Source organism: Phascolarctos cinereus, unplaced genomic scaffold (genome assembly GCF_003287225.1).
Source record: "Phascolarctos cinereus isolate Bilbo 61053 unplaced genomic scaffold, phaCin_HiC Scaffold_2;HRSCAF=192, whole genome shotgun sequence".
NCBI lineage: Eukaryota > Metazoa > Chordata > Mammalia > Diprotodontia > Phascolarctidae > Phascolarctos > Phascolarctos cinereus.
The window spans coordinates 33,653,755-33,677,961 of NW_027555625.1; the positions used below are offsets into that span (position 1 = coordinate 33,653,755).

The 24,207-nt window shown below is 39.6% G+C and overlaps 1 protein-coding gene across 3 annotated transcripts; it reads left to right on the plus strand.

Annotated features, from left to right (window-relative positions):
• The first annotated feature begins 6,994 nt into the window (after nucleotides 1-6,994).
• On the plus strand, nucleotides 6,995-23,965 carry LOC110196362 (uncharacterized). 3 transcript variants are annotated; one of them, XM_020969529.2, is made up of 5 exons: nucleotides 6,995-7,087; nucleotides 8,439-8,529; nucleotides 13,939-14,065; nucleotides 14,807-14,902; nucleotides 16,359-23,965. In XM_020969529.2, exons 2-5 carry the CDS (start codon nucleotides 8,497-8,499, stop codon nucleotides 17,315-17,317), a joined length of 1,215 nt encoding a protein of 404 aa, XP_020825188.1. In that variant the 5' UTR covers nucleotides 6,995-7,087; nucleotides 8,439-8,496; the 3' UTR covers nucleotides 17,318-23,965. The 3 variants fall into 3 exon arrangements, with proteins under 3 accessions (XP_020825188.1, XP_020825189.1, XP_020825191.1); XM_020969530.2 differs by lacking the exon at nucleotides 6,995-7,087 and adding an exon at nucleotides 7,620-7,753; XM_020969532.2 differs by lacking the exon at nucleotides 6,995-7,087 and adding an exon at nucleotides 12,955-13,049 and having other exon boundaries at nucleotides 8,444-8,529.
• Nucleotides 23,966-24,207: the final 242 nt, after the last annotated feature.

Sequence of the window (24,207 nt, forward strand, 5' to 3'; positions counted from 1 at the left end):
CTCCTTTCCACTTCCCCTTCCACGCCTGAACTCCCTGAGCCCTGATGTAAGTGATTTCTGAGCCAGCTTGACTACTTGCTTTGTGTCATCTGAAATGATTAGAGCTCATTGGGAAAGGCCTTCTGACCCACTGTTCTGTGGAACCTTGGATAAGTTACTTTACCTATCTGAGCTCTCCATCTGTAAAACAACAGACTTTTATTAGATGAGCCCTACAGATCTTTTATTGGACGTGGGGACACTGATGGAGCCCAGGAGAGTTGAGTTAAACTCTCCCATTCCCACAATAGCAACAAGGGCTGTTGTGAGCAAAGGAGGTGTTAAAGAGCAGACCTGGAGCAGTTTGAGTTACATTTCCTCCCCAGTGGATTGATTTGGGATCCACTTAGGGACTCTGAGGCATGGAGAATATTTGAAAAAAAAAAAAGCAGTGTTGGGAGAGGAACTCCTGACAACCCAGGCAACCTTCTATTTGATTGTTTGATATTCCCTTGTCTGCTGATTGTACCTGGTTTTACTCTTTTGGACTGTGTTTTGCAGACATGGAGTGTCAACTCTGCCTCAGTTTCTCTAAAAATCTGCAAAACGGGGATAATAACAGCTCCTCCTTTCCAAGGTATTTACATCACCATAGAGGCTTCTCCAGAGCTTTTCATTCCTCCCTAGACTTCTAAGATATCTCCCCTTCCACCAGTCTCTCAGATGAGAACTTTGCTTCATATGTCATTCAACATATATGCTATAAATATTTTTGTAAACATAGGTCTTCACCTCCCTCTTTGTGTTTCTGTCTGGGCTACAGAAATAGGAGTGGTATTGCTGAGTCTAAGAGTATAAATAATTTTAAAGCCCTTTGGACATAGTTCCAGATTGTTCTCCATAATGGTTATATCAGTATACAACTTCACCAGTGGTACACTAGTGTTTTTGTTGTCCCACATTCCCCTCCAGCATTTGTTATTTTCCTTTTCTGTCATATCAGCCAATCTGATAGGTATGGGATGGTAGCTCGGGACTTGTTTCAATTTGCATTTCTCTAATCAGTAGTGATTTAGAGCACTTTTTTCATATGATTATGGATAGCTTTGATTACTTTGTCTGAAAACTGCCTGTTCATATCCTTTGACCATTTATCAATTGAGGAATGGCTTTTATTTCTATAAATTTGACTCAGTTTTCTATATGTATGAGAAATGAAGTCTTTATCAGAGAAACTCACTGTAAATTTGTTTTCACAGTAATGATTACCAACTGTGTATTTCCCTCCATCCTGTTTTCCCCCATTTATTCTACTCTCTCTCATTTGCTTCTGACTTTTGCCTCCCCCAAACTGCTCTCCCTTTAACTGTCCCACACACACCCTTCTCTTATTCCCTTCCCCTTCTACCTTGCTGTGCTGCGCGGTGCTCCCAGCCCGGCACGATACACCTTTCTGATCAATCATCCAGGTTGTGTTGGGCTGGAAATTTCTTTCACTCTGTCTTTTTGTGGGTTCTGCTGCTTCAGAATTTGTTTAGAGCCATTTTTTATGAGTATTTGGAGGCGTTTGGAGGAGAGCTCAAGCAAGTCACTGCTTTCCCTCTGCCATCTTGGCTCCGCCTCACGGCAGTCATTTTTGAGTCCTGTCTGACTGTGATGCCATTTGGGGTTTTCATGGCAAAGATACTGGAGCTGTTTGTAGTTTCCTTCTCTAGCTCATTTTACAGATGAGGAAACTGAAGGAAACTGGCTTAAGTGACTTGCCCAAGATCAGGCAGTATATGAGGCTAGATTTGGAACTGAAGAAGATGAGTTTTCCTGACTCAGGCATGGCTCTCCACTGCACCACCTAGCTGCCCAATCAGAAAGCTACTGATGCCCTAGAATGGAATGATACGGTTTGACCTAAGATTTTTGAAGATGAATTTGCTAATTGTGTAGAGAATGTGTTTGAAGAGAGAAAGAATGCCCGTGTGTCTGTTTAGTTCTGGGCCTATGATTTTATCCTTATGGGGAATTCAGTGTGGAGGTTACCTATGCTCATCAAGATGGACAATTAACTCTGTAAATGATTATCCTAGACCTCGACAAACCATGATTCCAGGGTACTGCAGATAAGCATGCTGCTCTGCTCATCTCTTTCTGGAGAGGTGATGGATTTAAAGTACAAAGTGAAACTTACATTTTGAGGTGTGACCAAAATGTGTTTGTGTGTGTATATATATTATGTAGGTTATACTTTTCTTTTTAGTCCCATGAAGGAGAAGAAAAAGTAATTGCTAAAAATAAAAGTGAATTTTTTAATTAAAAAAAAACCCTCCTGTAATGAGAGTCTATAGAATGTCTGGACTTCCTGAGATCAATACACGTAGACCACCATTACATAAGGGTCAGCTAGGTGGTGTAATGGATAGAGTGCCAGGCATGGAGTCAGGAAGACTTATCTTTCTGAGTTGAAATGTGGCCTCAGACACTTAGTGTCTGTGTGATTCTGGGCAAGTCACTTAACCCAGTTTGTTTCAGTTTCGTCATCTGTAAAATCAGGAGAAAGAAATGGCAAACCGCCCCAGTATCTTTGTCAAGAAGACCACAGATTGGGTAATGGTCAGATCTAACTGAAGTCACAGAGCAACAGCAAGAACAGTGTATATTCATGTGTAGACGGATGTGTGTACAAACACACTTCTGTGTGAGCTGTTTGGAGATTTGTTGGAGTCTTTGTCCTTGTCACCTGTGTTGAGCTCAATGCCTGGCACGTAGTAGATGCTCAATAACTTTGTGATCATTTGATTGGTTTGAAGGGCTACCCCAGGCAAGAAGGATTAGAATTCCTTATTTTGGCTCCAGAAGGTAGGATTAGCAATAATTGCTAAAAATTGCAATGAGGCAAATTTAGGTTTGAGTTAAGAAAACTTGCCAGTAAGACCTATCTGAATGTAGAATTGGGTTTCCTGAAGAGGTAGTTGGGACCCTAGGGAGCATTCAGGTGGCCTCCTTGGAACACCTGGAAACTGATCCCTATACCCAGGGCTTACTTAAACACAGCAGCACAAGGTGAGGAACAAGAACAGCATCCTTATACTTCAGAACATGTCCAGTAACCATGAGTCAACACTGTCTGTCCTGAGTGGGAAGTCATACCTCCTTCCCTCTCTCAGTCTTTTTTCCATGTCTTGCTAGATGGTGGAGGCAGAAGAAATGGTACAGATTACCAGCAAGAGGAGTTAGGAACATGTATGAGGCTTTGTTCCCATAGGCAGATGGGCAGAGAATGTGGCAGAAATGATTTATCATGAAGATGATGGCAGATGATGCTAATGCAACATGTTAAGGGAACTGGAGATAGTGGGAGAAGTGTTTCTCCAGTGCATCTCCTGTGACATAGACCTGCATTGATGCGCCACTCCCAACGTTCATATGGACTTTGTGTCTCACCTGTGGTGGAGCCTTCTGAGCTCATATTGGTCTGATCAGCCACTGTTGGGCACACTACTTTTTTTTTTAAAGATTCCTTAATTTATGTATTTTTAGTTTTCATCATTGAGTTCACAAACTTTTGAGTTCCAAATTTTCTCCCCATCTTGTCCCTACCCCTACCCCAATACAGCATGCATTCTGAATACACTTTACCATAATCTGCCATCCCTTCTATCTCTTCCCCCTGCTCCATCCACCCTTCTCTTATCCTTTTCCCCTTCTATTTTCCTATAGGGCAGGATAGATTTCTATATGCAATTGCCTGTATATCTTATTTCACTGTTGCATGTGAAAACAATTTTAAACATTTGCTTTTAAAACTCTGGGTTCCAAATTTTCTTCCTCCCTCCCTCCCCTCCCACCCTCATTGAGAAGTCAAGCAACTTGATGCAAGTTATACATGTGTAGTCATGCAAAATACTTCCATAATAGTCACCATAGTAGTCATGTTGTAAAACACTGAATTCATTTCCCTTCAGCTTATCTCCCTCCCCTCCCCGTTTATTCTATTCTCCCTGTCCCTGCTTAGAAATGTTCGCTTCTGATTAACCCTCTCCCAATGTGCTGTCCCCTCTATCATCCCCCTCCTCTCTGTTCCCCTTCCTTCCTATTTTCCTGTAGGGTAAGATAGATTTCCATATCCAATTGAGTGTGTATGTTATTCCCTCCTTAAGTCAAATCTGATGAGAATAAGATTCACTCATTCCCTCTCACCTTCCCGCATTTCCCCTCCACTGTAAAAGTCTTTTTTCTGTGTGTTTTATGTGAGATCATTCACCCCATTCTGCCTCTCCCTTTCTCCTCTCATATGATCCTCTCATCCCTTAATTTTATTCTCCAGATATCACCCCTTCATCTTCAACTCACCCTGTGCCATCTGTCTATCTCTCTCTCTCTCTCTATATATATATACATACATATAATATTTTCCCTCTAACTACCCTGATGGTGACAAAGGTCTCATTAGCTACAAATATCATCGTTCCATGTTGGAATGTAAACAGTTCAACCTTAAAGAGTCCCTTATGATTTCTCTTTCCTGTCTACCTCTTCATGTTCCACTTGAGTCTTGTATTTGAAAGTCAAATTTTCTCTTCAGTTGTGGTCTTTCATCAAGAATGCTTGAAAGTCCTGTATTTCACTGAATGACCATTTTTTCCCTGAAGGATTATACTCAGTTTTGCTGGGTAGGTGATTCTTGGTTGTAATCCTATCTCCTTTGCCCTCCGGAATATTATATTCCATGCCCTGTGGTCCTTTAATGTAGAAGCTGCTAAATCTTGTGTTATCCTGATTGTGTTTCCACATACTTGAATTGTTTCTTTCTGGCTGCTTGCAATAATTTCTCCTTGACCTGGGAACTCTGGAATTTGGTTACAGTATTCCTAGGAGTTTTCCTTTGGGATCTCTTTGAGGAGGAGATATGTGGATTCTTTCAATTTCTATTTTGCCCTCTATTCTAAATATCAGGGCAGTTTTCCTTGATAATTTCTTGAAAGATGATGTCTAGGCTCTCTTTTTGATTGGCTTTCAGATAGTCCAATAATTTTTAAATTCTCTCTCCTGGATCTATTTTCCAGGTCAGTTTTTTTCCAATGAGATATTTCACATTGTTTTCTAATTTTCATTGTTTTGGATTTGTTCTACTGTGTCTGATTTCTCATAAAGTCACTAGCTTCCATTGCTCCATTCTAATTTTTAAGGAAGTATTTTCTTCCGTAAACTTTTGGACTTCCTTTTCCATTTGGCCAATTTTGCTTTTTAAGGCATTCTTCTCCTCATTGGCTTTTTAGACCTCTTTTGCCATTTGGGTTAGGCTATTTTTTAAGGTGTTATTTTCTTCAGTATTTTTTGGGTCTCCTTTAGCAAGCTGTTGGCTTGTTTTTCATGATTTTCTTGCATCACTTTCATTTCTCTTCCCGTTTTTCCTCTACTTCTCTTACTTGCTTCTCAAAATCTTTTTCAGCTCTTCCATGGCCTGGAACCAATTCATATTTTTCTTGGAGGCTTTGGATGTAGGAGCTTTGAGTTTGTTGTCTTCTTCTGGTTGTATGTTTTGATCTTCTTTGTCACCATAGAAGATTCTATGGTCTGACTATTTTGTGCAGTTTCTTCATGATCCCAGCAATTACTTGAGTTATAAACTCTTTATTAAGTCTGCTTCCAGTGTGGAGAATGTACTGTCCCAACCTTTGGGGTTTTGTGCAGTTGTTTTCAGAGATACTTCTAGGTACCCGTGAATTTTCAGTTCTCCCAAGGTGGTATGATAAGGAGCAAGGTGTTTACTCCTTTCCAGGCCTGTGCTCTGGTCTCTGAGTGACCACAAGCACCCTTTTCTGTCTCGGAACTGTGAGGAGGGTTTCCTTTTTAGTACCACTACATGCTTCAGCACACCAGCACTCCTCCTCATCCCTTAAACCTTTATTAGCTATGTGACTCAGGGGAAGTTATTTAACCTTGTTTAAAGCTCAGTTTCCTCACCTCTAAATTGAGCCAGAGAAGGCAATGGCAAACCACTCTAGCATCTTTGCCAAGAAAACCCCAAATGGGGTCAGGAAGAATTGAACAGGACTGAACAGCACAGCACCTACAATTTCCTGGTCCTGTTCTCTGCTGCTTTTTGAAAAATTGGACATTGATGTTTCTCCTGTTTTTCTCTCCCGTTATTCATGATCTTGCAGTATTACAGTCACAGGCTCGGCAACCATATCTGTCAGTTCTGTCAGGAGTAAGGGAGAAAGGAGGGGCAGCCACGTGGTGCGGTGGGCCAATGACATCCCAGGGCAAGGACTTGACTTGTCACTGAATTGGCTTTAAGCGAGGCAGAGCCGTGCAAAGGTACCAGCCGCACTCTCACCTCCACATTCACCAGAGTCCAGTGGCAAGACATAGGTCAGGCCAGCTGGTGATGGCTCCTGATGCAGTGGGAGACCTTGGCCTTTTCCGGGTCTCAGTTCATCTGAGGCAACACCCATTCAGTAATTAAAGGCTAGGCTAGTAACTGAGGCAAAAGATGGACTAGTTTGTCTTCACAAGAGTCAGTCTGGGACGGAAAGACCCTCATTGCCTCATAGAGTTATGGGTAAGGCATAAGGAAGACGTGAGTTCAAATCCAAGTTCAGTCACTTGCTAGCTATGTGACCCTGGACAAGTCACTTCACCCTAGTTTCCACATTTATAAAATGGAGGCTACAGCCCCTGCTTCCCAGGGTTGGTGTGAGGACCAGGTGAGAGTCAAGTCATTGTAAAGTACTTAAAGGTGCCTGGAACACAGTAAGCTCTGGGTAAATGTCAGCTCTTCGTTTTATTCAGTCCATCTGCGCAAGGACTGGCTTTCATGAGGTAAGGGGAGGAGCGTCGGGGGCGGGGCTCCCGGCAGGAACGGCGGGCAGGCAGGGAAGCAGGGCGGCATTCCAGGCTGGGGAGGGGCCCGGCCCGGGGCATGCGCAGAGGGCGCCTCAGCCTCCAGACTAGATTCTCAGAAGGCCGCGCTCACCTCGGGGGCATTTTTCAAGCTCAAGGGCGGGCGGGACTTCCTTCTAACTACGACACTTCCGCTTCCTTTTCTCTCCTCTTCCACGTTTGCTGTTTCCCGCTTCCGCTTCTCTGTCGTGAGCTGAAGTGTGACGGGGTGAGCGGGGGACGAGAGCGGGGCCTCCCAGTGGTCTGCCAGCGGCCTGTCGGGGGAGGAGGGTGGGGGTTGGAGGCCGAGCGGGTGGAGGCAGAGCCTGGGGGTAGGTTGTATTCCTCCTTCAGTCACACCCGCTTCTAGTGACCCCGCTCGGCGCCTGACCCCCCAGGTCTCAGGCCTTGCCCCGTGCCCATAGTCCCTAGGAATGTGCTCCCAGGGTGGGTCTGTCTGGTCCTCGGTGCGGACTTCCGTGGCCTCATCTCTTCCCAGCATCCTCCTGGCTAGCGCCTCCTCCCGGAAGCCCTCCCTGATGCTGTCGGGGCCCCTTGTTCGTCACCTGACGAAAGGGTCACCTGTCAGTTCTCCACTTTGTCTCTAAAGATATTCTGGCCCGAAGACACCCCTCCCCCCTGCCCTCGAGAGGAATGACAGCTTCCTTCTGGACCCCTTCCCCCCAGAAGAGAAATTGTTGAAGGTTCAGGATTTCTGGCACCCCGAAATATCAAGAGCAGGAATGAATGTCCAAATAAATTCGACCCAAACCTTTCAGCGAAAGACAAGGTTTATCAAGGATCTGCCATGTTGGCCAGACTCTTAAGGCATCTAAACATTTGGGACAGAATATTGACCAGCGGGCTAGAACACCTCTCGGCCATTGCCTAGAGTGTAAGAATCAGAGCACTTTAATGGAGACAGGAGGGATCTTAGATACAAAAAGACTGTGGGAGGGATCTAGGAGTGGCCAGGTAGTTTGTGGAGGAGAGGTCTGGGAGCAGGGGTCTGGCAGGGATCTTGATGGGGGTGACTGGGAGGTAGAATGGGGTCTAGACCATAGGATCAAGAGTGGGAAGTGTCTGAGGGTGATTGGGAAGTAACAGACAATGAAAGCTGGGCTTGGTTAAGGGTAATAGAATTGGGAGATTGGGCATAGGCTATAATGAAAGGCCAGTTAATAAGATTATAGCCTCAGGGAAATGCTCAGACTTAATCAGTCAAGTGGGAGTGTTCAGGGAGAGTCCAAGTTTGGGTTTTCTAGGGCCTGTAGAAAAGTGGGACCCAAATTCTTTTTGGGGTAATGAGCAAAGATCTCCACTTGGGCCCGTATCCCGTCATTTCCCCCTCAAACAAATGGAACCCCAATTCTTTTCAGGTGAGGGGCAGAGGTCTTGACTTGGGCCTATACCCCATCAAAATGACCGTTTCCTTCTGGCCTTTTCCTACCCCCACCTCCCAGTACTATGCCCCCCTCCTTGATCTGCCCTGCAGTGGAGGAATAGGAATTTCTAGTCTCTGAGCAAGGGAGACCCAACAGCATGACCCCTAACTCTCCTGGTTCTCCTTTCCTCCCCAGCTTTATCTTGTATAGCCTCTGCTCTGCCCCAGTAGATGGGAACCTTGAGGAAGAGGGAATGGCTTCTGTACTGACAGCCAGGCCAGGAAAGGTGAGTGCCACTTGCTTCTTTCCTGAAATAGCATCTCAGGCCAGAGACTGTGGGATAGGCTTCTTTGTCCTGTACTGTAACGCTAGAAATTGTGGGCATGAGAGAATCATATAACGACAGACACCAATTTATCCTCTCCACACATAAAAAACCAAACAAACATACATTTACTTTGTTGTTGGGTTTTTTTAAATTGTGAGTTCCAAATTCTTCCCCTCCCTCCAGTCCTTCTCCTACCCATTAAGAAGGGGAACATTAGGGTATCCATTGTAGATATGAAGTAATACAAAACATTTCTGATGCAGTTTGGGTTGCTGTGAACCCCAAACTGTCAGGGTATGGGGCAGCATCTGCCTGGAATGAATTCAAGCACTGAAACCTTCTTCCAGACAAAAGACAAGTTTTATTGTAAGGCCGACATAGTGGGCAGTATTGTTAGGGATTCTGCAACTTAATGGGGGTCAGACTGATTGTTATGTACACTGAAAAGATTTGGGTGGGATTGAGGAGTGGTAAGTACTCTGGGGTGGGCAGATATGACAGTGAAAGGAATGTCAAGTAAGCTTGAGCTGTCCCCCAAACCCTTCCAAACACCCGCAAACAAAATGGCTCTAAACAAATTCTAAAGCAGGAGAACCCACAAAAAGACAGAGTAAAACAAATTTCCAGGCCAAGACAGCCTGGATGGTTGATCTAAAAGGCATATCACGTCAAGCGGGGAGAGGAGCTCAGTTCGGTGTGGGCACGCAGGCCACGGCGAACCTGGAGCAGGCATGGCCTTTAAGAACTAAATCTAGCCTGTAAACCCCAGGGGCATGATAACTCATGTACTCAGAGGGAGAGATAGGAGGGAAGACAGAAGAGAGGAAGGAGCTGAGTTGCCCAGCTAGAACTGACCAGTTGGGTCCCCAGTGAGGCAGCTCAAACTACTCACAAGTTATTGGTTGTCCTTCATTCTGGAAGAGGACCATCTCATAAGGAACATGATGCCATGACTTGCAAATGAATTGGATTTAAGTGAGGGAGGGCTGTACAAGGTCACTGGCTTCACTTTGTCTTCTGAAGCCATTTGAGTTCAGTGGCAAGATAGAGATCAGCAAGACTTGAGATGGCCCCTGCTATTGATGGATCTACAACTTGGACCAGCCATTCTTTTGTTTTTTTGGTTTTTTGGTGAGGCAAGTGACTTGCCTAGGGTCAAACAGCTAGTAAGTGTTAAGTGTCTGAGGCTGGATTTGAACTCAGGTCCTGACTCCAAGGCCAGAGCTCTATTCACTCTACCACCTAGCTGCGCCATGGACCAGCCATTTTTTTTTTTTTATATACAGTTGGGGTTAAGTGATTTGCCCAGGGTAGCACAGCTAGTGAATGTCAAGTGTTTGGTCTGAAGCTCGATTTAGACTCAGGTCCTCCTGACTTCAGGGCCGATGGACCAGCCATTCCTGAAAGCACTTTGGAATAATGCTGACAAAATTACTAAACTGTGCACATACTCTTTCTCAGTAGTACTATTCCTAGGTGCAAAGGGATCAAAGAAAGAGAAAATGACCCATATTGTACAAAAGCATTGATAGCAGCTCTTTTTGTCGTGGCAGACAGTTAGAAACTGAGGGAATCCAATCATTTGTGGAATGGCTGAACATGTTTTGGTTTGTAAAGGTGATAGAAAAATATTGTAATATAAGAAATGACACAAGGAACTTTTCCATAGAATCCTAGGAAGACTTGTGTGAATCATGCAGAATGAAGTAAGCAGAGCAGTAGAAAAATTTATTCAATGGCAATATTGTGAATACAAAAAAATCTGAAAGATTTAAAAACTGATTAACCCAGTGACCACCTATTGTTTTCAGGAGGATTCCTGATGAAATATGCTACCCAACTTCTGACATTCATGTGATTGACCTTTATTCTTGAGATTCCAGTGAAAAATCTGAATTAATTTCTTTAAGTATTGAGAGATTTCACCTCTTTGCTTTCCAAGGGACTCTTTAAAGTATTCACCAGCACCACAATTCAAAAGCATCCATTCTGTGGCACTCAGCTTTCCTCACAATTTGGACATGGCCAGTGTGGGAATTTGTTTTGCTTGCCTATAAGTTGTTATTAGAAGGATTTTGTCTATCTTTTTTGCCGCTAATGTGGAGGGGGAAGTGGTAGTACTAGAAAATAGATTTTTGTTAAGGGTGGCTCTTCTTCCTTAGACTGGAGGAGGAAAGATGAGAAGAAGCCCTTCTGGTATAAGTGTTCTTTCCTCCTAGTGCCCCAGTACATCATACATTTTTATCTCATGTATAATAAGGGTTTAAGACTGAAGTTCTTGATTCATATCTGCTTTTTGGGTGAATGCTGTGTTAAAGTGAATTAAACTAGAGAGTTTCAAGAGGCAGTATAGTACAAAGAAAAGAAGACTAAATTTTATATCAGAAGCCTTGCATTTGAGAGTTAGCCATTATTTTTAATAGCCAGTTGACTTGAAGCATAACTAATCATGAGAATGAAGATGTTTTTAATTACCATTAATTGAATATGAATTAAAAAAAGAAATAGATCAATATACAAAAATAATGGAGAGACAACAAACCCTGAAAGAAATTATTCTGGTGATAAATGTCAGAAAAAGATTTTTAAAACCTAGTCTGGAGGCAAGATCAGAGAATAGTGGAGTCCTTGTTTCAGGGTTGATGGGATGATGGTAATAAAGCATATCTGTGAGAAAGCTATACAACTTATATCTTCTTTGGCTTATGATTTCTCATTGTAGAATGATTAATCTGGAGAGGATAAGTCTGTGATCAGTCCAGCAATATGCAGCATACATTGTGTTCATCGCCCTGACGTCCTCTCGGCCTCTTCTGCTTACAATCACATGGTCTGTTAAATGGCCGTGTTTGCTGTGGAGGGTGCATCTAGGATGTTTTATTGTGTTTAGTAAATGGTAGATAGTGTTGGTGATAAGAGGTCATGAGATACACGATTTTTCAGTAGTAAGTGACCACTGCTGTTTTTCCAACTGCATACCTCCCAAGGACTCCTTGCCATGTCTGGTAGTCTGAGCCTATTGTAGCATTAAAGCTTTAAAGTCACTCAGAATTAGAAGTTTGTCCTCTTTTGGCACATCGATGATAAGAATCTCCAGGTGTTCATAACATTTTTCTTTGACCTCATAAGGGTTCATCATGGGGGAAGCATGGGCACTGATGATGGTGGTGTGGCATTGTCCTGCAATGGCAATCGTATTGTCATGGGTCTGTTCACTCCTTTTGGTAGTGTACAAGCCCTCACAACAGAAGTACCAGTCTTCCCTGAACCCACCCTGCCCTTACATAATGTAGTTAGATTTCAATGTAGACTCTGTCATCATCATATGGATCATCATGGATCATCATCATCATGGATGAGATCTGATCCATTTCACTTATATTTTCCTGCCTCTCCAGCTGGGTTCATAGAACATATCCTAAGCTCTCTTACCTTCTTTTTCCCACCTCCCAAACGTAATGATTTTTTTTTTGCTGTTTTGTTACATCTTCCCGTGGTTTGAAAATGAACTTGTGCTCTAAACTATTGTTAGGTTTCTCCACTTGCTAGATGAAGCCCTGGTAACAAACGTGAGATATATCCCCAATTATCTGCTTTCCTTCTGATCTTGGCTATATTTGTTTTATTTATACAAATCCTTTTAAATTTAATTTAATCAATATGTAAACCTGGGTTTGCTATCTTTTGTTTATTCATAAATTGTTCACCTGTCCATAAGTCTGATAAGTAATATGTTCAACTTCTTTCTTCAGTTACTTGAACTTCAACATCTTTTTCATTGTTCTTAAGAAAATTATAGTTTTGTAATTTTGTGCATTATGTTCTGTTGGGTCTGCTTATTTTACACTGCCTCAGTTAATGCATGTCTTGCAGTGCTTCTCAGAATTCTCCATGTTTGTCCTTTTTACCTATATAAGTGACAATGTGATTCATATGTCATTTTTTCCTAGCTGTCCTTTACTGGTGAGAATTCAGTTTGTTTCCAGTTATTTGCTGCCTCAAAGAGTGCTGTTATGCATGTTTTCATGCAAAGTCTCTGCTGTGGCCTTAGTGTGGTTATACAGAAAGTGAATGGCTACATGGTTCAGTGAGAATCGCCAGAAGGACCTGGGCAAAGTGCTCATCTACCATTTACTCCCCTTTTGACCTTATGCAAATCACTTTCTCTCTCTGGTCCTCACTTCCCTAATGTATAAAATGAGCACATTGGAGTCTAAAGTCTTACACCTCTAAAATATGAATTGAAAGTTATGGTTCTTTAACACCTTTTTTAGCAGTTAAAAAATTGTTCACATGCTGTTTCAGACAGCAGATTGTAGTCCCCTATGCTTGCCATTACTCTTATGGTTCCGGGAGCATTGAACACAAGCATGTTCATTTCAGAGCTGCCCATTTTAAGAAGCACAACGATTGGATGAAAAGAAGAAAGTAACTGCCTTTGTTGTGAAGAGATCAGGCTGATTGGTCAAAGGAAATGGGTATGTTTGGATAGAAGGAGAAGCCTTAGGACCACATGATAGCTGTCTTCAACTATTCCATTTTCATTGCTTATTTTAGGAAGTAGAAAAGGATTTAGCCATATTACTGCTTAATCTCAGAGGGCAGAAGTAAAAAAACCACACATTTAAAATTTGTCTTGTTCGAATTATTTACAGCAATAAGCATTAGTTAAGCACCTGCAAATTCCAGACATTGGCTAAAAGTTGAAGATACAGAGGATGGCAGTAATGACTCCTGCCCTTCAGGAGCTTACAAACTAATAAGAGAGGAATTCTTTTCTAACATTTTTTATTCACTTAATTTTTAATTTATGGAATAAAACAAGCATTCTAGAAACATATATATTTAAAAAAGATGATTGCACGTGAAACTACAAGTCTCTTATGTACAACTTCCTACTTCTTTTAGATATATAATAAAATTATCATATAAATTTCTTTCCCTTCTCCCCTCCCACCGTATAGATGTCTGCTACTAGATAGAAATGTGTGTATGTGTGTGCTGGTGTGTGGTGTGTATGTGAAATCATTCTGTACCTACTTGTATTTATCACTTCTATCTGAGGCATTCGTAAGTGCCTGCCACATACCAGACACTGTACTGAGCTATAAATAAACAAATAAATTGATGAGTCGCTCCCTTTTGGCAAGTGAGAGATGAAATGACTGGGGAAACAAAGGTTCAGTCTTTTTGGTATATCAGTTTTATATTAAGCAAGGCATGACAGTTGTAGAACAAACTGAGATGTCAAAATCCTGTACCACTTGCTGTCCTAAAACCCTCAGTTTCCTCACCCTACTGGCAAGCAGTTTACATTTGAACTTCATAAGAGAACTTTGGGTAAGCACAAATATTTTTGTGTTTCAGGAATCAGTCACATTCAAGGATGTGGCTGTGGAATTCACTTCAGAGGAGTGGGTACAATTGAACCCAACTCAGAAAAAGTTGTATAGAGATGTGATGCTGGAGAACTATAGGAACTTGGTCTCTTTGGGTAAGAACAGCTACTCGTTTGAAGTCTTGATGTATACTGTGACAACTTTCAAGATTTTAACAGTTATTCTTTGGTGTACAAGAGAAAAATATTCTTAATTCTTTGGTAGCCAAGAGACACATTACTTGTGCTACCAGTTTCCAGGAAAAAAAAGATCTTTGCGTAGTATTCCTGGAAATCGATTTCTCGAATTGTCAACCTTGAGAATATGTTTTCCCCTCTCTGTTGCTTCAAATCCAAGATTTTCTTTTCAATCTCAATGTAAGTTTCATCATATAAAATTTTACCATTGTCCAAGGAGAGAATGAGTCAAATGAACGATTTTTCTAAACTCCTACTCAGTAATCCATTCTACCATAAGATATTATATCTTTTGTACTATCCTTGAGGTCTTCCTAGCCTACCTCCTTTTTTCCCAAAGAGGGCTGAAACTAGTTTTGAATTCTTGTATTAAGTTTTATGGATGCTTTTTTTAAAAGTGTAATTTTTCCTCCCCCTGAAACAAAAAAAAAAAACCCACCAGAAAACCATACTGTTCTCTCCACCCAGCCCATTAATTCCCACATGTTTGAAAGACAAAAGTCTCAGACAAAATCAGCTAAGATAGTGCTCTTGGTAGTGCAAGATACATTCAGTGCCCTTATTCTTTCTCCTTTCTAATAAGATAGGGATGGAAGATTTCATGTATATATGATGGAACTCTGAGGTAACTCCCTAGCACTTTTTCTTTTCAATGAACAGGATTTGCAGTTTCCAAACCAGATGTGATCTACCATTTGGAAAGAAAGGAAGCATCTTGGATGCCAAAGGCAGATGTTCCAAGAAACAGCTGTCCAGGTGACTACATTAAAACACAACAGATGGGTCATTGCAGAATAGTGATTTTTTGATTATTTTAGGTCAGACCTCTTGTAAATGTTGTACAGAGTGGCCTATCAAAGCCTCTTAGGCCTATTGAAAGGAGCTGAGACTTTCAAACTTCATTTTTTTTTAATCTTATGAAGTTATTTTTTTAATGTATCTCTTTACTGACATGTAACTAAGAATGTTGTTCCCTTAATACAGGTCAGTTATTTCTCTTATGTTCACTGAAGATTCTTTTCTCTTAAGCAGGCATTCTCCTGCCTCACTTGCATGAATCATTCTCCCTTTTAACATAAGTATTTTACTTAAGATATTAATAATGTGTACTAAGTGCTTCTTAGTTATCTTCTGATGTTGTCTTTTGTTTTTGATTATGTTACTTGGTGCTGTTTTTAAAATATTTAATCCCAAGCTAATTCCCCTTGCTTCAGTCTCTCTTGTTATGTGTCATCCTGTTTTTCTTTATGCTTTGAAATTATTTTATAAAGGCTCATTATTAGGTTCATGTGACAGGACTTAATGTAGCCATAACTCCATCATTGTACCCATAAGTTTTCAATGTTTTGCTATTTCATAAAAACTTTTTGTGAAAAGTTTATGTACAGTTCATTGTTTGCTTTCATTAACATTTTGAGGATGCATACCTGGTACTGGGAACATTGGGTTAAATATGAACAGTTTTGTAGCTCTCGTTGAAGTAATTCAGAAAAATGGCAGTAGCAGCTTAATAAGTAGCTATGTCAACATAATTGCCAAAATTGATCATTTTAAAGTATCTTTCCTAAGCTGATGAGTTTTTATTGCTAATTCCAAATTATTTTCATTTTTACTTCTTTGATTAGAAGAGTTCTGAGCAATGTTTCAGGTAATTATTAATAATTTCTATGTCAAAAACACCTGTATGTCTTAGTCTTACAGATTTCAGTCAGTTCCTTACCAAGTAGATATGTTGGATTTTTAGAGAAAATTTATGGCAACAATTGTCATTTTTCCTCTCATATGTCTTCTTTATTTGTTCCCTTCATGTATGTATTTCTCTTCTCACTCCAAACTGAATTATCTCTTTCTTCCTATTCAGTCTTTTCTCTTCCTATTTTCACCTCAGATGGTAAGGATACATTTACCATTTCTCAAACTTATCTGTTTTTTCCTCAGTAGTCTCATTCCATTCAAATGTCAGCCAATTGAAATAGAGTAAGGGTTCATTCACTCATCCAGGTAATTTCATCCTCAGTCAAATCATGTATATATCTTACCTTTGAGTCATCATACTTTCAAATAAGATAAATTGATTCTTAGTAAAAGAGCAGTAAGCCTAGCCTTTTCTAATGAGAAGGCAAGTGAATAGCTATAAAACCTTTGAGTAACCAAGCAGTTTGGGAAAGGGCAAAAAAGGCAGGGTTAATGAGCTTTTTATTCTTCCTTTCAGAGAGCAGAGAATTTTCTCAAGATAAACCTCTCGATTGTAATGAATATGACTATCAGAAGGCCTTCAGGAACAAGAAGCATTGTGCTGTATATCAGAGACTACATACTGGAGATAAACCTTATGAATGTGCTGAATGTGGGAAGGCCTTCAGGGATAAGACACAACTTACAACCCATCACACACTTCATAGTGGAGAGAAACCTCATGTATGTAGTGAATGTGGGAAGTCCTTCAGGTATAGCGGAACACTAACAGCGCATCAGAGAACTCATACTGGAGAGAAACCTTATGAATGTAGTGAATGTGGGAAGATTTTTAATAGGAAGTCAAATCTTACTGTGCATCAGAGAATTCATACTGGAGAGAAACCTTATGAATGTAGTGAATGTGGGATGGCATTCCGGGAGAAGAAACAACTTACACAGCATCAGAGAATTCATACTGGAGAGAAACCTTATGGATGTAGTGGATGTGGAAAAGCCTTCAGGAAAAAGATACAACTTACAGTGCATTACAGAATTCATACTGGAGAGAAACCTTATGAATGTAGTGGATGTGGAAAGGCCTTCAGCTATTCGGGAGCACTAGCAGTACATCAGAGAATTCATACTGGAGAGAAACCTTATGAATGTAGTGAATGTGGGAAGGCCTTCAGGTATAGAACACAACTTACTGTGCATCATAGACTTCATACTGAAGAGAATCCTCATGAATGTAGTGAATGTGGGAAAGCCTTCAGGAGTAACTCACAACTTAGAGTGCATCAGAGAATTCATACTGGAGAGAAACCTTGTGAATGTGGTGAATGTGGAAAGGCCTTCAGGAGGAAGGGACATCTTACTGTGCATCAGAGAATTCATGCTGGAGAGAAACCTTATGAATGCAGTAAATGTGGAAAGGCCTTCAGGAGGAAGGACCATCTTAGTAGTCATCAGAGAATTCATGCTGGAGGGATGTGATGAATGTGAAGAGACCCTCCTGGATAAGACACAACTTATACTGCATCAGAGAATTCATAATGGATAGAAATCTTAGAAATGTAGTAAATGTTGAAAGGCTTTCAAGAGTAAGTCACATTTTACTGATCATCAAAGAATTCATACTGGAAAGATGCATTGTGAAATATCAGGAGTGTCGGATGGGTTTTCTCTACTACTTAGATCTTACTGTGCATCAAAGAATTCATAATGGAGGGAAACCTTATGAGTGCAGTCAATGTGGGAAGGCCTGCAGGGATAAGGCAGAACTTACAGCTCATCACAGAATTCATAGTGGAGAGAAATCATATCCATGTAATGAACGTGGAAAGGCATTGAGCAGGAAGGACCACCTTAGTAGTCATCAGCAAATTCATACTGGAGACATCCTTAATATATTTAAGGAGTATGGGAAGGCTTTCCGCGCAGATCCTATTGGACATCAAAAAATTCATACTGAAGAACAGCCTTGTGTATATGTTGAATGTGGGAAAATGTTCAGAGTGAGGACACCACTTACTCAACAACATAGAATTCATTTAGGAAAGGATTGTTAAGAGTGTAATGCATAGAGGATGGCTTTTGGATTGAGGACACTACTTTATGTCCATCAGAGAATCATCCTGGTGAGATTCGTCATGAATGTAAGGATTGTAGGAAGGCCTTTCATTGCAATTCAGATCCTAATTAGACATCAGAAATTCATTTTGGAGGGGTAGCTAGGTGGCACAGTGGATAGAGCACTGGCCCTGAAGTCAGGAGGACCTGAGTTCAAATCTGGCCTCAGACCAAACATGGTACTTACTAGCTGTGTGACCCTGGGTAAGTCACTTAACCCCAATTGCCTAAAAACCGAACAGAAAAAATTCACGTTGGAGAAAAACATGTATATAGTGAATGTAGGAAGGCCTACAGGAAGAAGCCTCTTGTTACTGTGTATGTGAGAATTCATACTGGAGAAATTCTTTATGAATGTTAGTAGTGTGGGGAGGCCTATCATGTCAGATTTTTCTGAACTTCAAACAGTTCATAGCTTCTGAATATGACGTAAAGGGGAAGGCCTTCCACCTGAATGTTTACTTTAGTGAACCTACGAGCATTCATTGTGGAGAGAGAATTTATGAATGCCTTGAATGTGGGAAGGCCTTCAGCCTGAAGACACAACTTGCTAAACATCAGTTCTGGAGAGAAACCTTTTGAGTTTGATAAGTCCTTTAGACTAAGGACACTACTTTATGTCCATCAGGGAATTCATACTAGAGTGGTTCTTCAGGATTGTAAGGAGTGTGGGGAGATTCCCCCAGCTGACTAGACTGATTCTGAGTCCCTAGATGCAGTTCAGAGATCCTCATGTAGGCACCATGGGAGAAGATATCCCTTCTCTGCAGAGTCCTCTAAAGGGGCAATGATTGTGTTATCCTCCTATGGACCTTCAGAGAGGGAGAGGTTACTGAGTGGATGGTGGTATTGGGAGATCCTTTGTATTCACTGTATGCTTGTGCATATGTCATATAAGACACTTGGGGATGACCTGTAGCCATGAGATGAGCTTGAGGCTAATGTGTGAAGAACAATTGTTGATGGTGCTTGAGGAATAATAAATCATAATCTGAGCTGTGTTCCTGATGTTGCTAGTGGTGCTTCTGCTCCTATTCATTTGGGTTGCTACTGTGGGCGGTAAAGATTTGGAATCACATTATTTAACACAAAGCATCACTAGGGCTTGTGGCAGATGTTAATGCAACGCGATTTCTGCCTAGTGCTTTGAATGTCAAAGGGAAGAAGTACATTGACGTGCAGGTGAAGAGCAGGATTAACTATGATCTTCTTATGGTAGCCAAATACTTTGTCATCTAATTAGTGACATTTGTGAAAAGATGAGTAAGATTCCCATCGTGGTTAAAGAATAATAAACAGACTCTTCAGTGAAGAAATCAAAGTGATCAATAATAATGAAAGTGCTCTAAGTCAGTATTCATTAGAGAAATGTAAATGAAAACAACTTTGAAGTAACATGTCACTACCTCAGATTGGCTATAGAAATAAGAAAAGTAACAGAATGAATAAACAATGGTAAAGAAGAAACGAAATGATGACTTCTTGCAGATTATAGGATGGTGTATTTAATGACCCCGGAGAGACAGCTAAAAATTAATCAAAATAATTACTAATTTTAGCAATTTACACATGTTCACAGAAAGCATGAACATTTCTATATCACACTAAGAAAACCCAGGAAGAAAAGATAGAAAACGAAATTACTTTTGCTAAAACTACAATTTGAATATGAATAATATGTGGGACCATACCTACCAAGATACACAGAAGAACTTTGTGAATAAAACTATAAAACATTGTTTAAAGAAATAAAAGCAAGGGGGCAACTAGGTGGCAGAGTGGGTAGATCACCGTCCTTGAAGTCAGGAGGACCTGAGTTCAAATCTGGCCTCACAGCAAACACTTGAAATTTACTGGCTGTGTGACTCTGGGCAAGTCACTTAACCCCAATTGCCTTAAAAAAAAAAAGCAAACCTAAAGAATTAGAAAACTGTTATCCATGGGGAGGATAAGTCTTTTTTTTTTTTTTTATCAAAATGATAACACTATTGTAATTAATTTTCTTTTTCAGTTCACGCCATTGAAACTAACAAAGTGTTATTTTATAAAATGAGAGACAATAATAAGAAAATTCTGATGGAGAAAGAAAGGTCAAGAATGTTGGGAAATAAATCTTGGGAAATTCGCACAAAGTAGACTTAGCAGTGACAACTCTCAAACTATGCTACACAGCAGTATTTTTGAAAATAATTTGGTCCTAGACAAAAAAAAAAGAGACTGTTTTAAGGGCGGCAGCTAGGTGGCACAGTGGATAGAGTCCTGGCCCTGGAGTCAGGAGGGACCTGAATTCAAATGTGACTTCAGACACTTGACACTAGCTGTGTGACCCTGGGCAAGTCACAACCACATTGCCTAGCAAACCAAAACAAGACCGAAAAAAAGTAATTTGGTCCTGGTTTAAAAATAGATCATTGAGGAGAACATTAGGAATACCACCCAGAGAGCAGAAACTAGTAGCCTGGAACTCAGTGAGCACAAAGACCCAAATTAGTGGGATAAAGATTCAGTATTTGATAAACATTGCTAGCAAAGTTGTATAGCAATATGAAAGAAATGAGCTTTAGACCAAAACCTCCCACCTTTTACAAAGATAAGCCCCAGATGGGTGTGTGATCTAGGTATAAAAGATCACATCATAAACACGTTAGAGCAAAGTGGAAAAATTAGTATAAAATACACAGCATAAACTCATGACCAAACAAGAATCATAGAAGACAAATTGGATAATTTTGATTAAAATTTAAATATTTTGTACAAACATGTAATAAAGCTTAGATTGAAAGGGAAACATTTGATGGTCAGGCCCATATCTTTGTAGCCAGTTCAAAAAAATTTAACTTCCAACATATATAAGACACAGATTTATAGGGATAAAAGCCATTCCCCAATTTGTAAGTGGCCTAAGGATAATGAACATCAGTTTCACAAGGGAAAAACACAATATACAAAACCACATGAAACAATGCTCTGAAGTATTACTAGTTGAGGGATGTGCGTTCAAGCAATTTTAAGGCTCCATCTCACAAGCTTCAGATTAACAATGGGGACAAAAAGCAAGGAACAGGAAAAAATAGGAAGGGTTATAGGGAAAAGGCATATACATGAAGTATTAGAGAAGTTATAAATGGGTCCAACCATTCTAAAAAAGAAAAATTTGAAAATACCTCCCCTAAGTTATTAAATTGTATGTACCTTTTGGCTTAGATATCCCACTACCAGGCCTGTATCCTAACGAGTATAGAAAAGGAGGAAAAAATACTATATATACAAAAATGTCTATAGCAGTGCTTTTTGTGACAGAAAAAAAAAACCAGGAATGACACCACATTGCAGGATGTGTCTTTAATAGAATACTTTTGTGCTATAAGAAATAAGGAAATAGGTGACTTAAAAGAGACATGGAAAGATTAGTATGAACTGATGCTGACTAAAGTAAACAAAGTCAGAAGAACAATTATAACCTAACAATAATACTATAAAAAGAAACAACTTTTAAAGCTGTAAGAATTCTAATCAACTGAATGGCCATCCCTAACCCCCGAGAACTGATGATGAGACACTGAATTTTGGATGAAAAAAAAACCTAGTTTTGGTTCATATTTTAAAAAATCCCATCGAGATCAAAGCCCTTGGTTTTGTAGATGAGGAGCAAAAAGAGACAAAATGACTTGCCCAGAATCATCTGGCTACTAAGTATCTGAGGTGAGATTTGAAAATAAGCCTTCCTTATTCCAAGTCCAGGAGTGTATGAATTATACTATGCTGACTCTCAGATGCAGTACCAAATATTCCCAGGCAATCTCCCATCCACATATTACCTGCGCTTGTCATCTTGGTTCTGCTCATTTTTTGGTCTTCATTATTACATTCAAGTCTTTCCATGTTTTTCTGAAATCATTTAGCTCAGCATTTCTTACAACACAGTAGTAATCATATACCACAACTTCTTCAGGCATTCCCCAACTGATGGGAATTCCTGCATTTTCCAGTTCTTTACCACCAGAAAGAGAGCTGCATTTTGCATTTAACATTTTAGAACATATGGGTTCTTTTCCTTTTTCCCTAATCGTCTTAGTAGATAGACCATGTAGTGATATTTCTGGGTCAGAGGGTCTAGGTAGTTTAGTAACTCTTTGGGCATAATTCCAGACTGCTGTCCAAAATGATTGGGTCATTTTATGATTCAACTAACAATGAATTAGTGTCTCAGTTTTTCCATCTACCCTCCAACATTTGTTACTTTACCCTTCTATCATTTTAGCCAATCTGGTAAGTGTGAAATGATATTTCAAGGTTGTTTTAATTGACATTTCTCTAATCAATGAAGATGTAGAGCATTATCATACAACTATAAGTTTTGATTTATTGGAAAACTGCCTGTTCATATGTTTTCACCATTTATCAACTGGGGAATGATCCGTATTCTTACAGATTTGACAAAGTTCTTTATATATTTTAGATATGAGACCTTTATCTAATGAACTATAAAAAAATTTCCCCTAATTTTCTGCTTTCTTTCTAATCTTGGCTGTATTTGTTCTATTTATAGAAAGCGTTTTTAATTTAATTGAAATTACCCATTTTACAACTAACTTTGCTATCTCTTGTTTATTTATAAACTGTTCACCTATCCATTAGTCTGATAAGTAACATGTCCAGCTTTTTTTCTTCAGTTACTTGTAGTTCAGCATCTTTTTTGTTGTTTTTTAAAAAAATATACATTTTTATAATTATGTGTATTATGTTCTGTTAGGTCTGCTTATTTTACACTGTGTCAGTTAGTACCTGTCTTCCAATGCATCTCAGAATTCCCCATATTTGTCATTTTTAAGTATATAAATGACAGTGTGATTCATATGCCACTTTTTTTTCCTAGCTGTTCTTTACTGGTGAGAATTGAGTTTGTTTCTAGTTCTTTGGTGTCCCGAAGAGTGCTCTTATGAATGTTTTTGTGCAGAATCTCAGTTGTGGCCTTGGTCTGGTTATACAGAAAGGGAATAGCAACATGGAACAGTGAGAATAGCCTTGCATTTGTACCTGGGAGGACCTGGGCTCAAAGTATACAGTATCCTATCATATTATAGGATATTAAAATATATATTTTCAAATATTAGCAAAGATTCTCATCAATTTAACATGAGTATACATTTTGATATAAAAATTTTAGTGTAAGCACTTTTCTTTCATAGCATTTAAAATCATTCAAAGGCCCATGTACAACTTTTACACTTTGACCAAAAAAACTTTTTGAAAAATAATTTTTTGCACCTAAATGAAAAATCATACCGTCTATATTTTTGCAGCATAGGATACAATCAAACGTACCTCCAGCATCAAAACAAACCTAAATTACATTAGGAAAAGTTTATAGAAGGAAAAAAAATCACATAAATCATTCTTTCAGACAAGTGAAAGGGACTAAAGGAGTTTTATTTCTAAGAATCACTTAATGCACCAGAGTAACCATAGGTTTTTGCTTTTGGGGATAAATCTTCTAGCAGATTAAAAAAAACCCTTTCAATTTTTAGAAAAACATTTTCTCTGAGTTTGGGAAACAATAAAGAAATAAATACATATTTATCAATTAAAAGGTAAGTAAACTCTTATATTTTAGAGTTTCCAATTGAGTGCTAGTCATACATCAGAAAAGGATGTCAGAAGTGAGGAGACATTTTTAATTATTTCCTCCTATCTTGTTGAAAATAAAAATCCGTGGTAAAATTATGAGGTTATGATATAAAACACATTTAATATAACATTTTGTAATCTGACTACCTTTTAATTTGCCTGAGGCTATCTTCTTCTCTTAGAATAGGTATTATCATATGCAATAAATCTTGCCTCTCTGATTTTCAAAGTAACAGTATCTCAGAAGAGCAAGGGAAGATAGATGACCTTCCCCTTTCCCCTGTTCTGAATTCTTCCTCTTCCTCTCTTTGCAGATGTGGTCAGTTATATTTGTGAAATATGACTTATACTGTCTAAGTCAATAAAAGTGTTAATTAAATTAGATTTGTTGAACTGCTTTCTTTCTCTTATTCCTTGTTATCAGGGATGATTCTTTCTATAGGAAAGGGGAAAATATATTTGGGCAGGGGAAGATAATGTAAAAATAAACATATCAATAGCATTTGAAACTACATCCTAGAATGTAGGGTTAGGATTGAAAATACAACCTAGAATTTTGTGACATAATAAAAGCACTCATGGAGCCTTCAAGAACACTTAGGCGGGACATTCCATAAAGTGGTGTC

Coding starts and splice junctions, on each gene's coding strand:
- LOC110196362 (XM_020969529.2), top strand. CDS start 8,497: ATGGCTTCTGTACTGACAGCCAGGCCAGGAAAG. Junction 8,530..13,938: donor TGACAGCCAGGCCAGGAAAG/GTGAGTGCCACT, acceptor TTTGTGTTTCAG/GAATCAGTCACATTCAAGGA. Junction 14,066..14,806: donor TAGGAACTTGGTCTCTTTGG/GTAAGAACAGCT, acceptor TTCAATGAACAG/GATTTGCAGTTTCCAAACCA.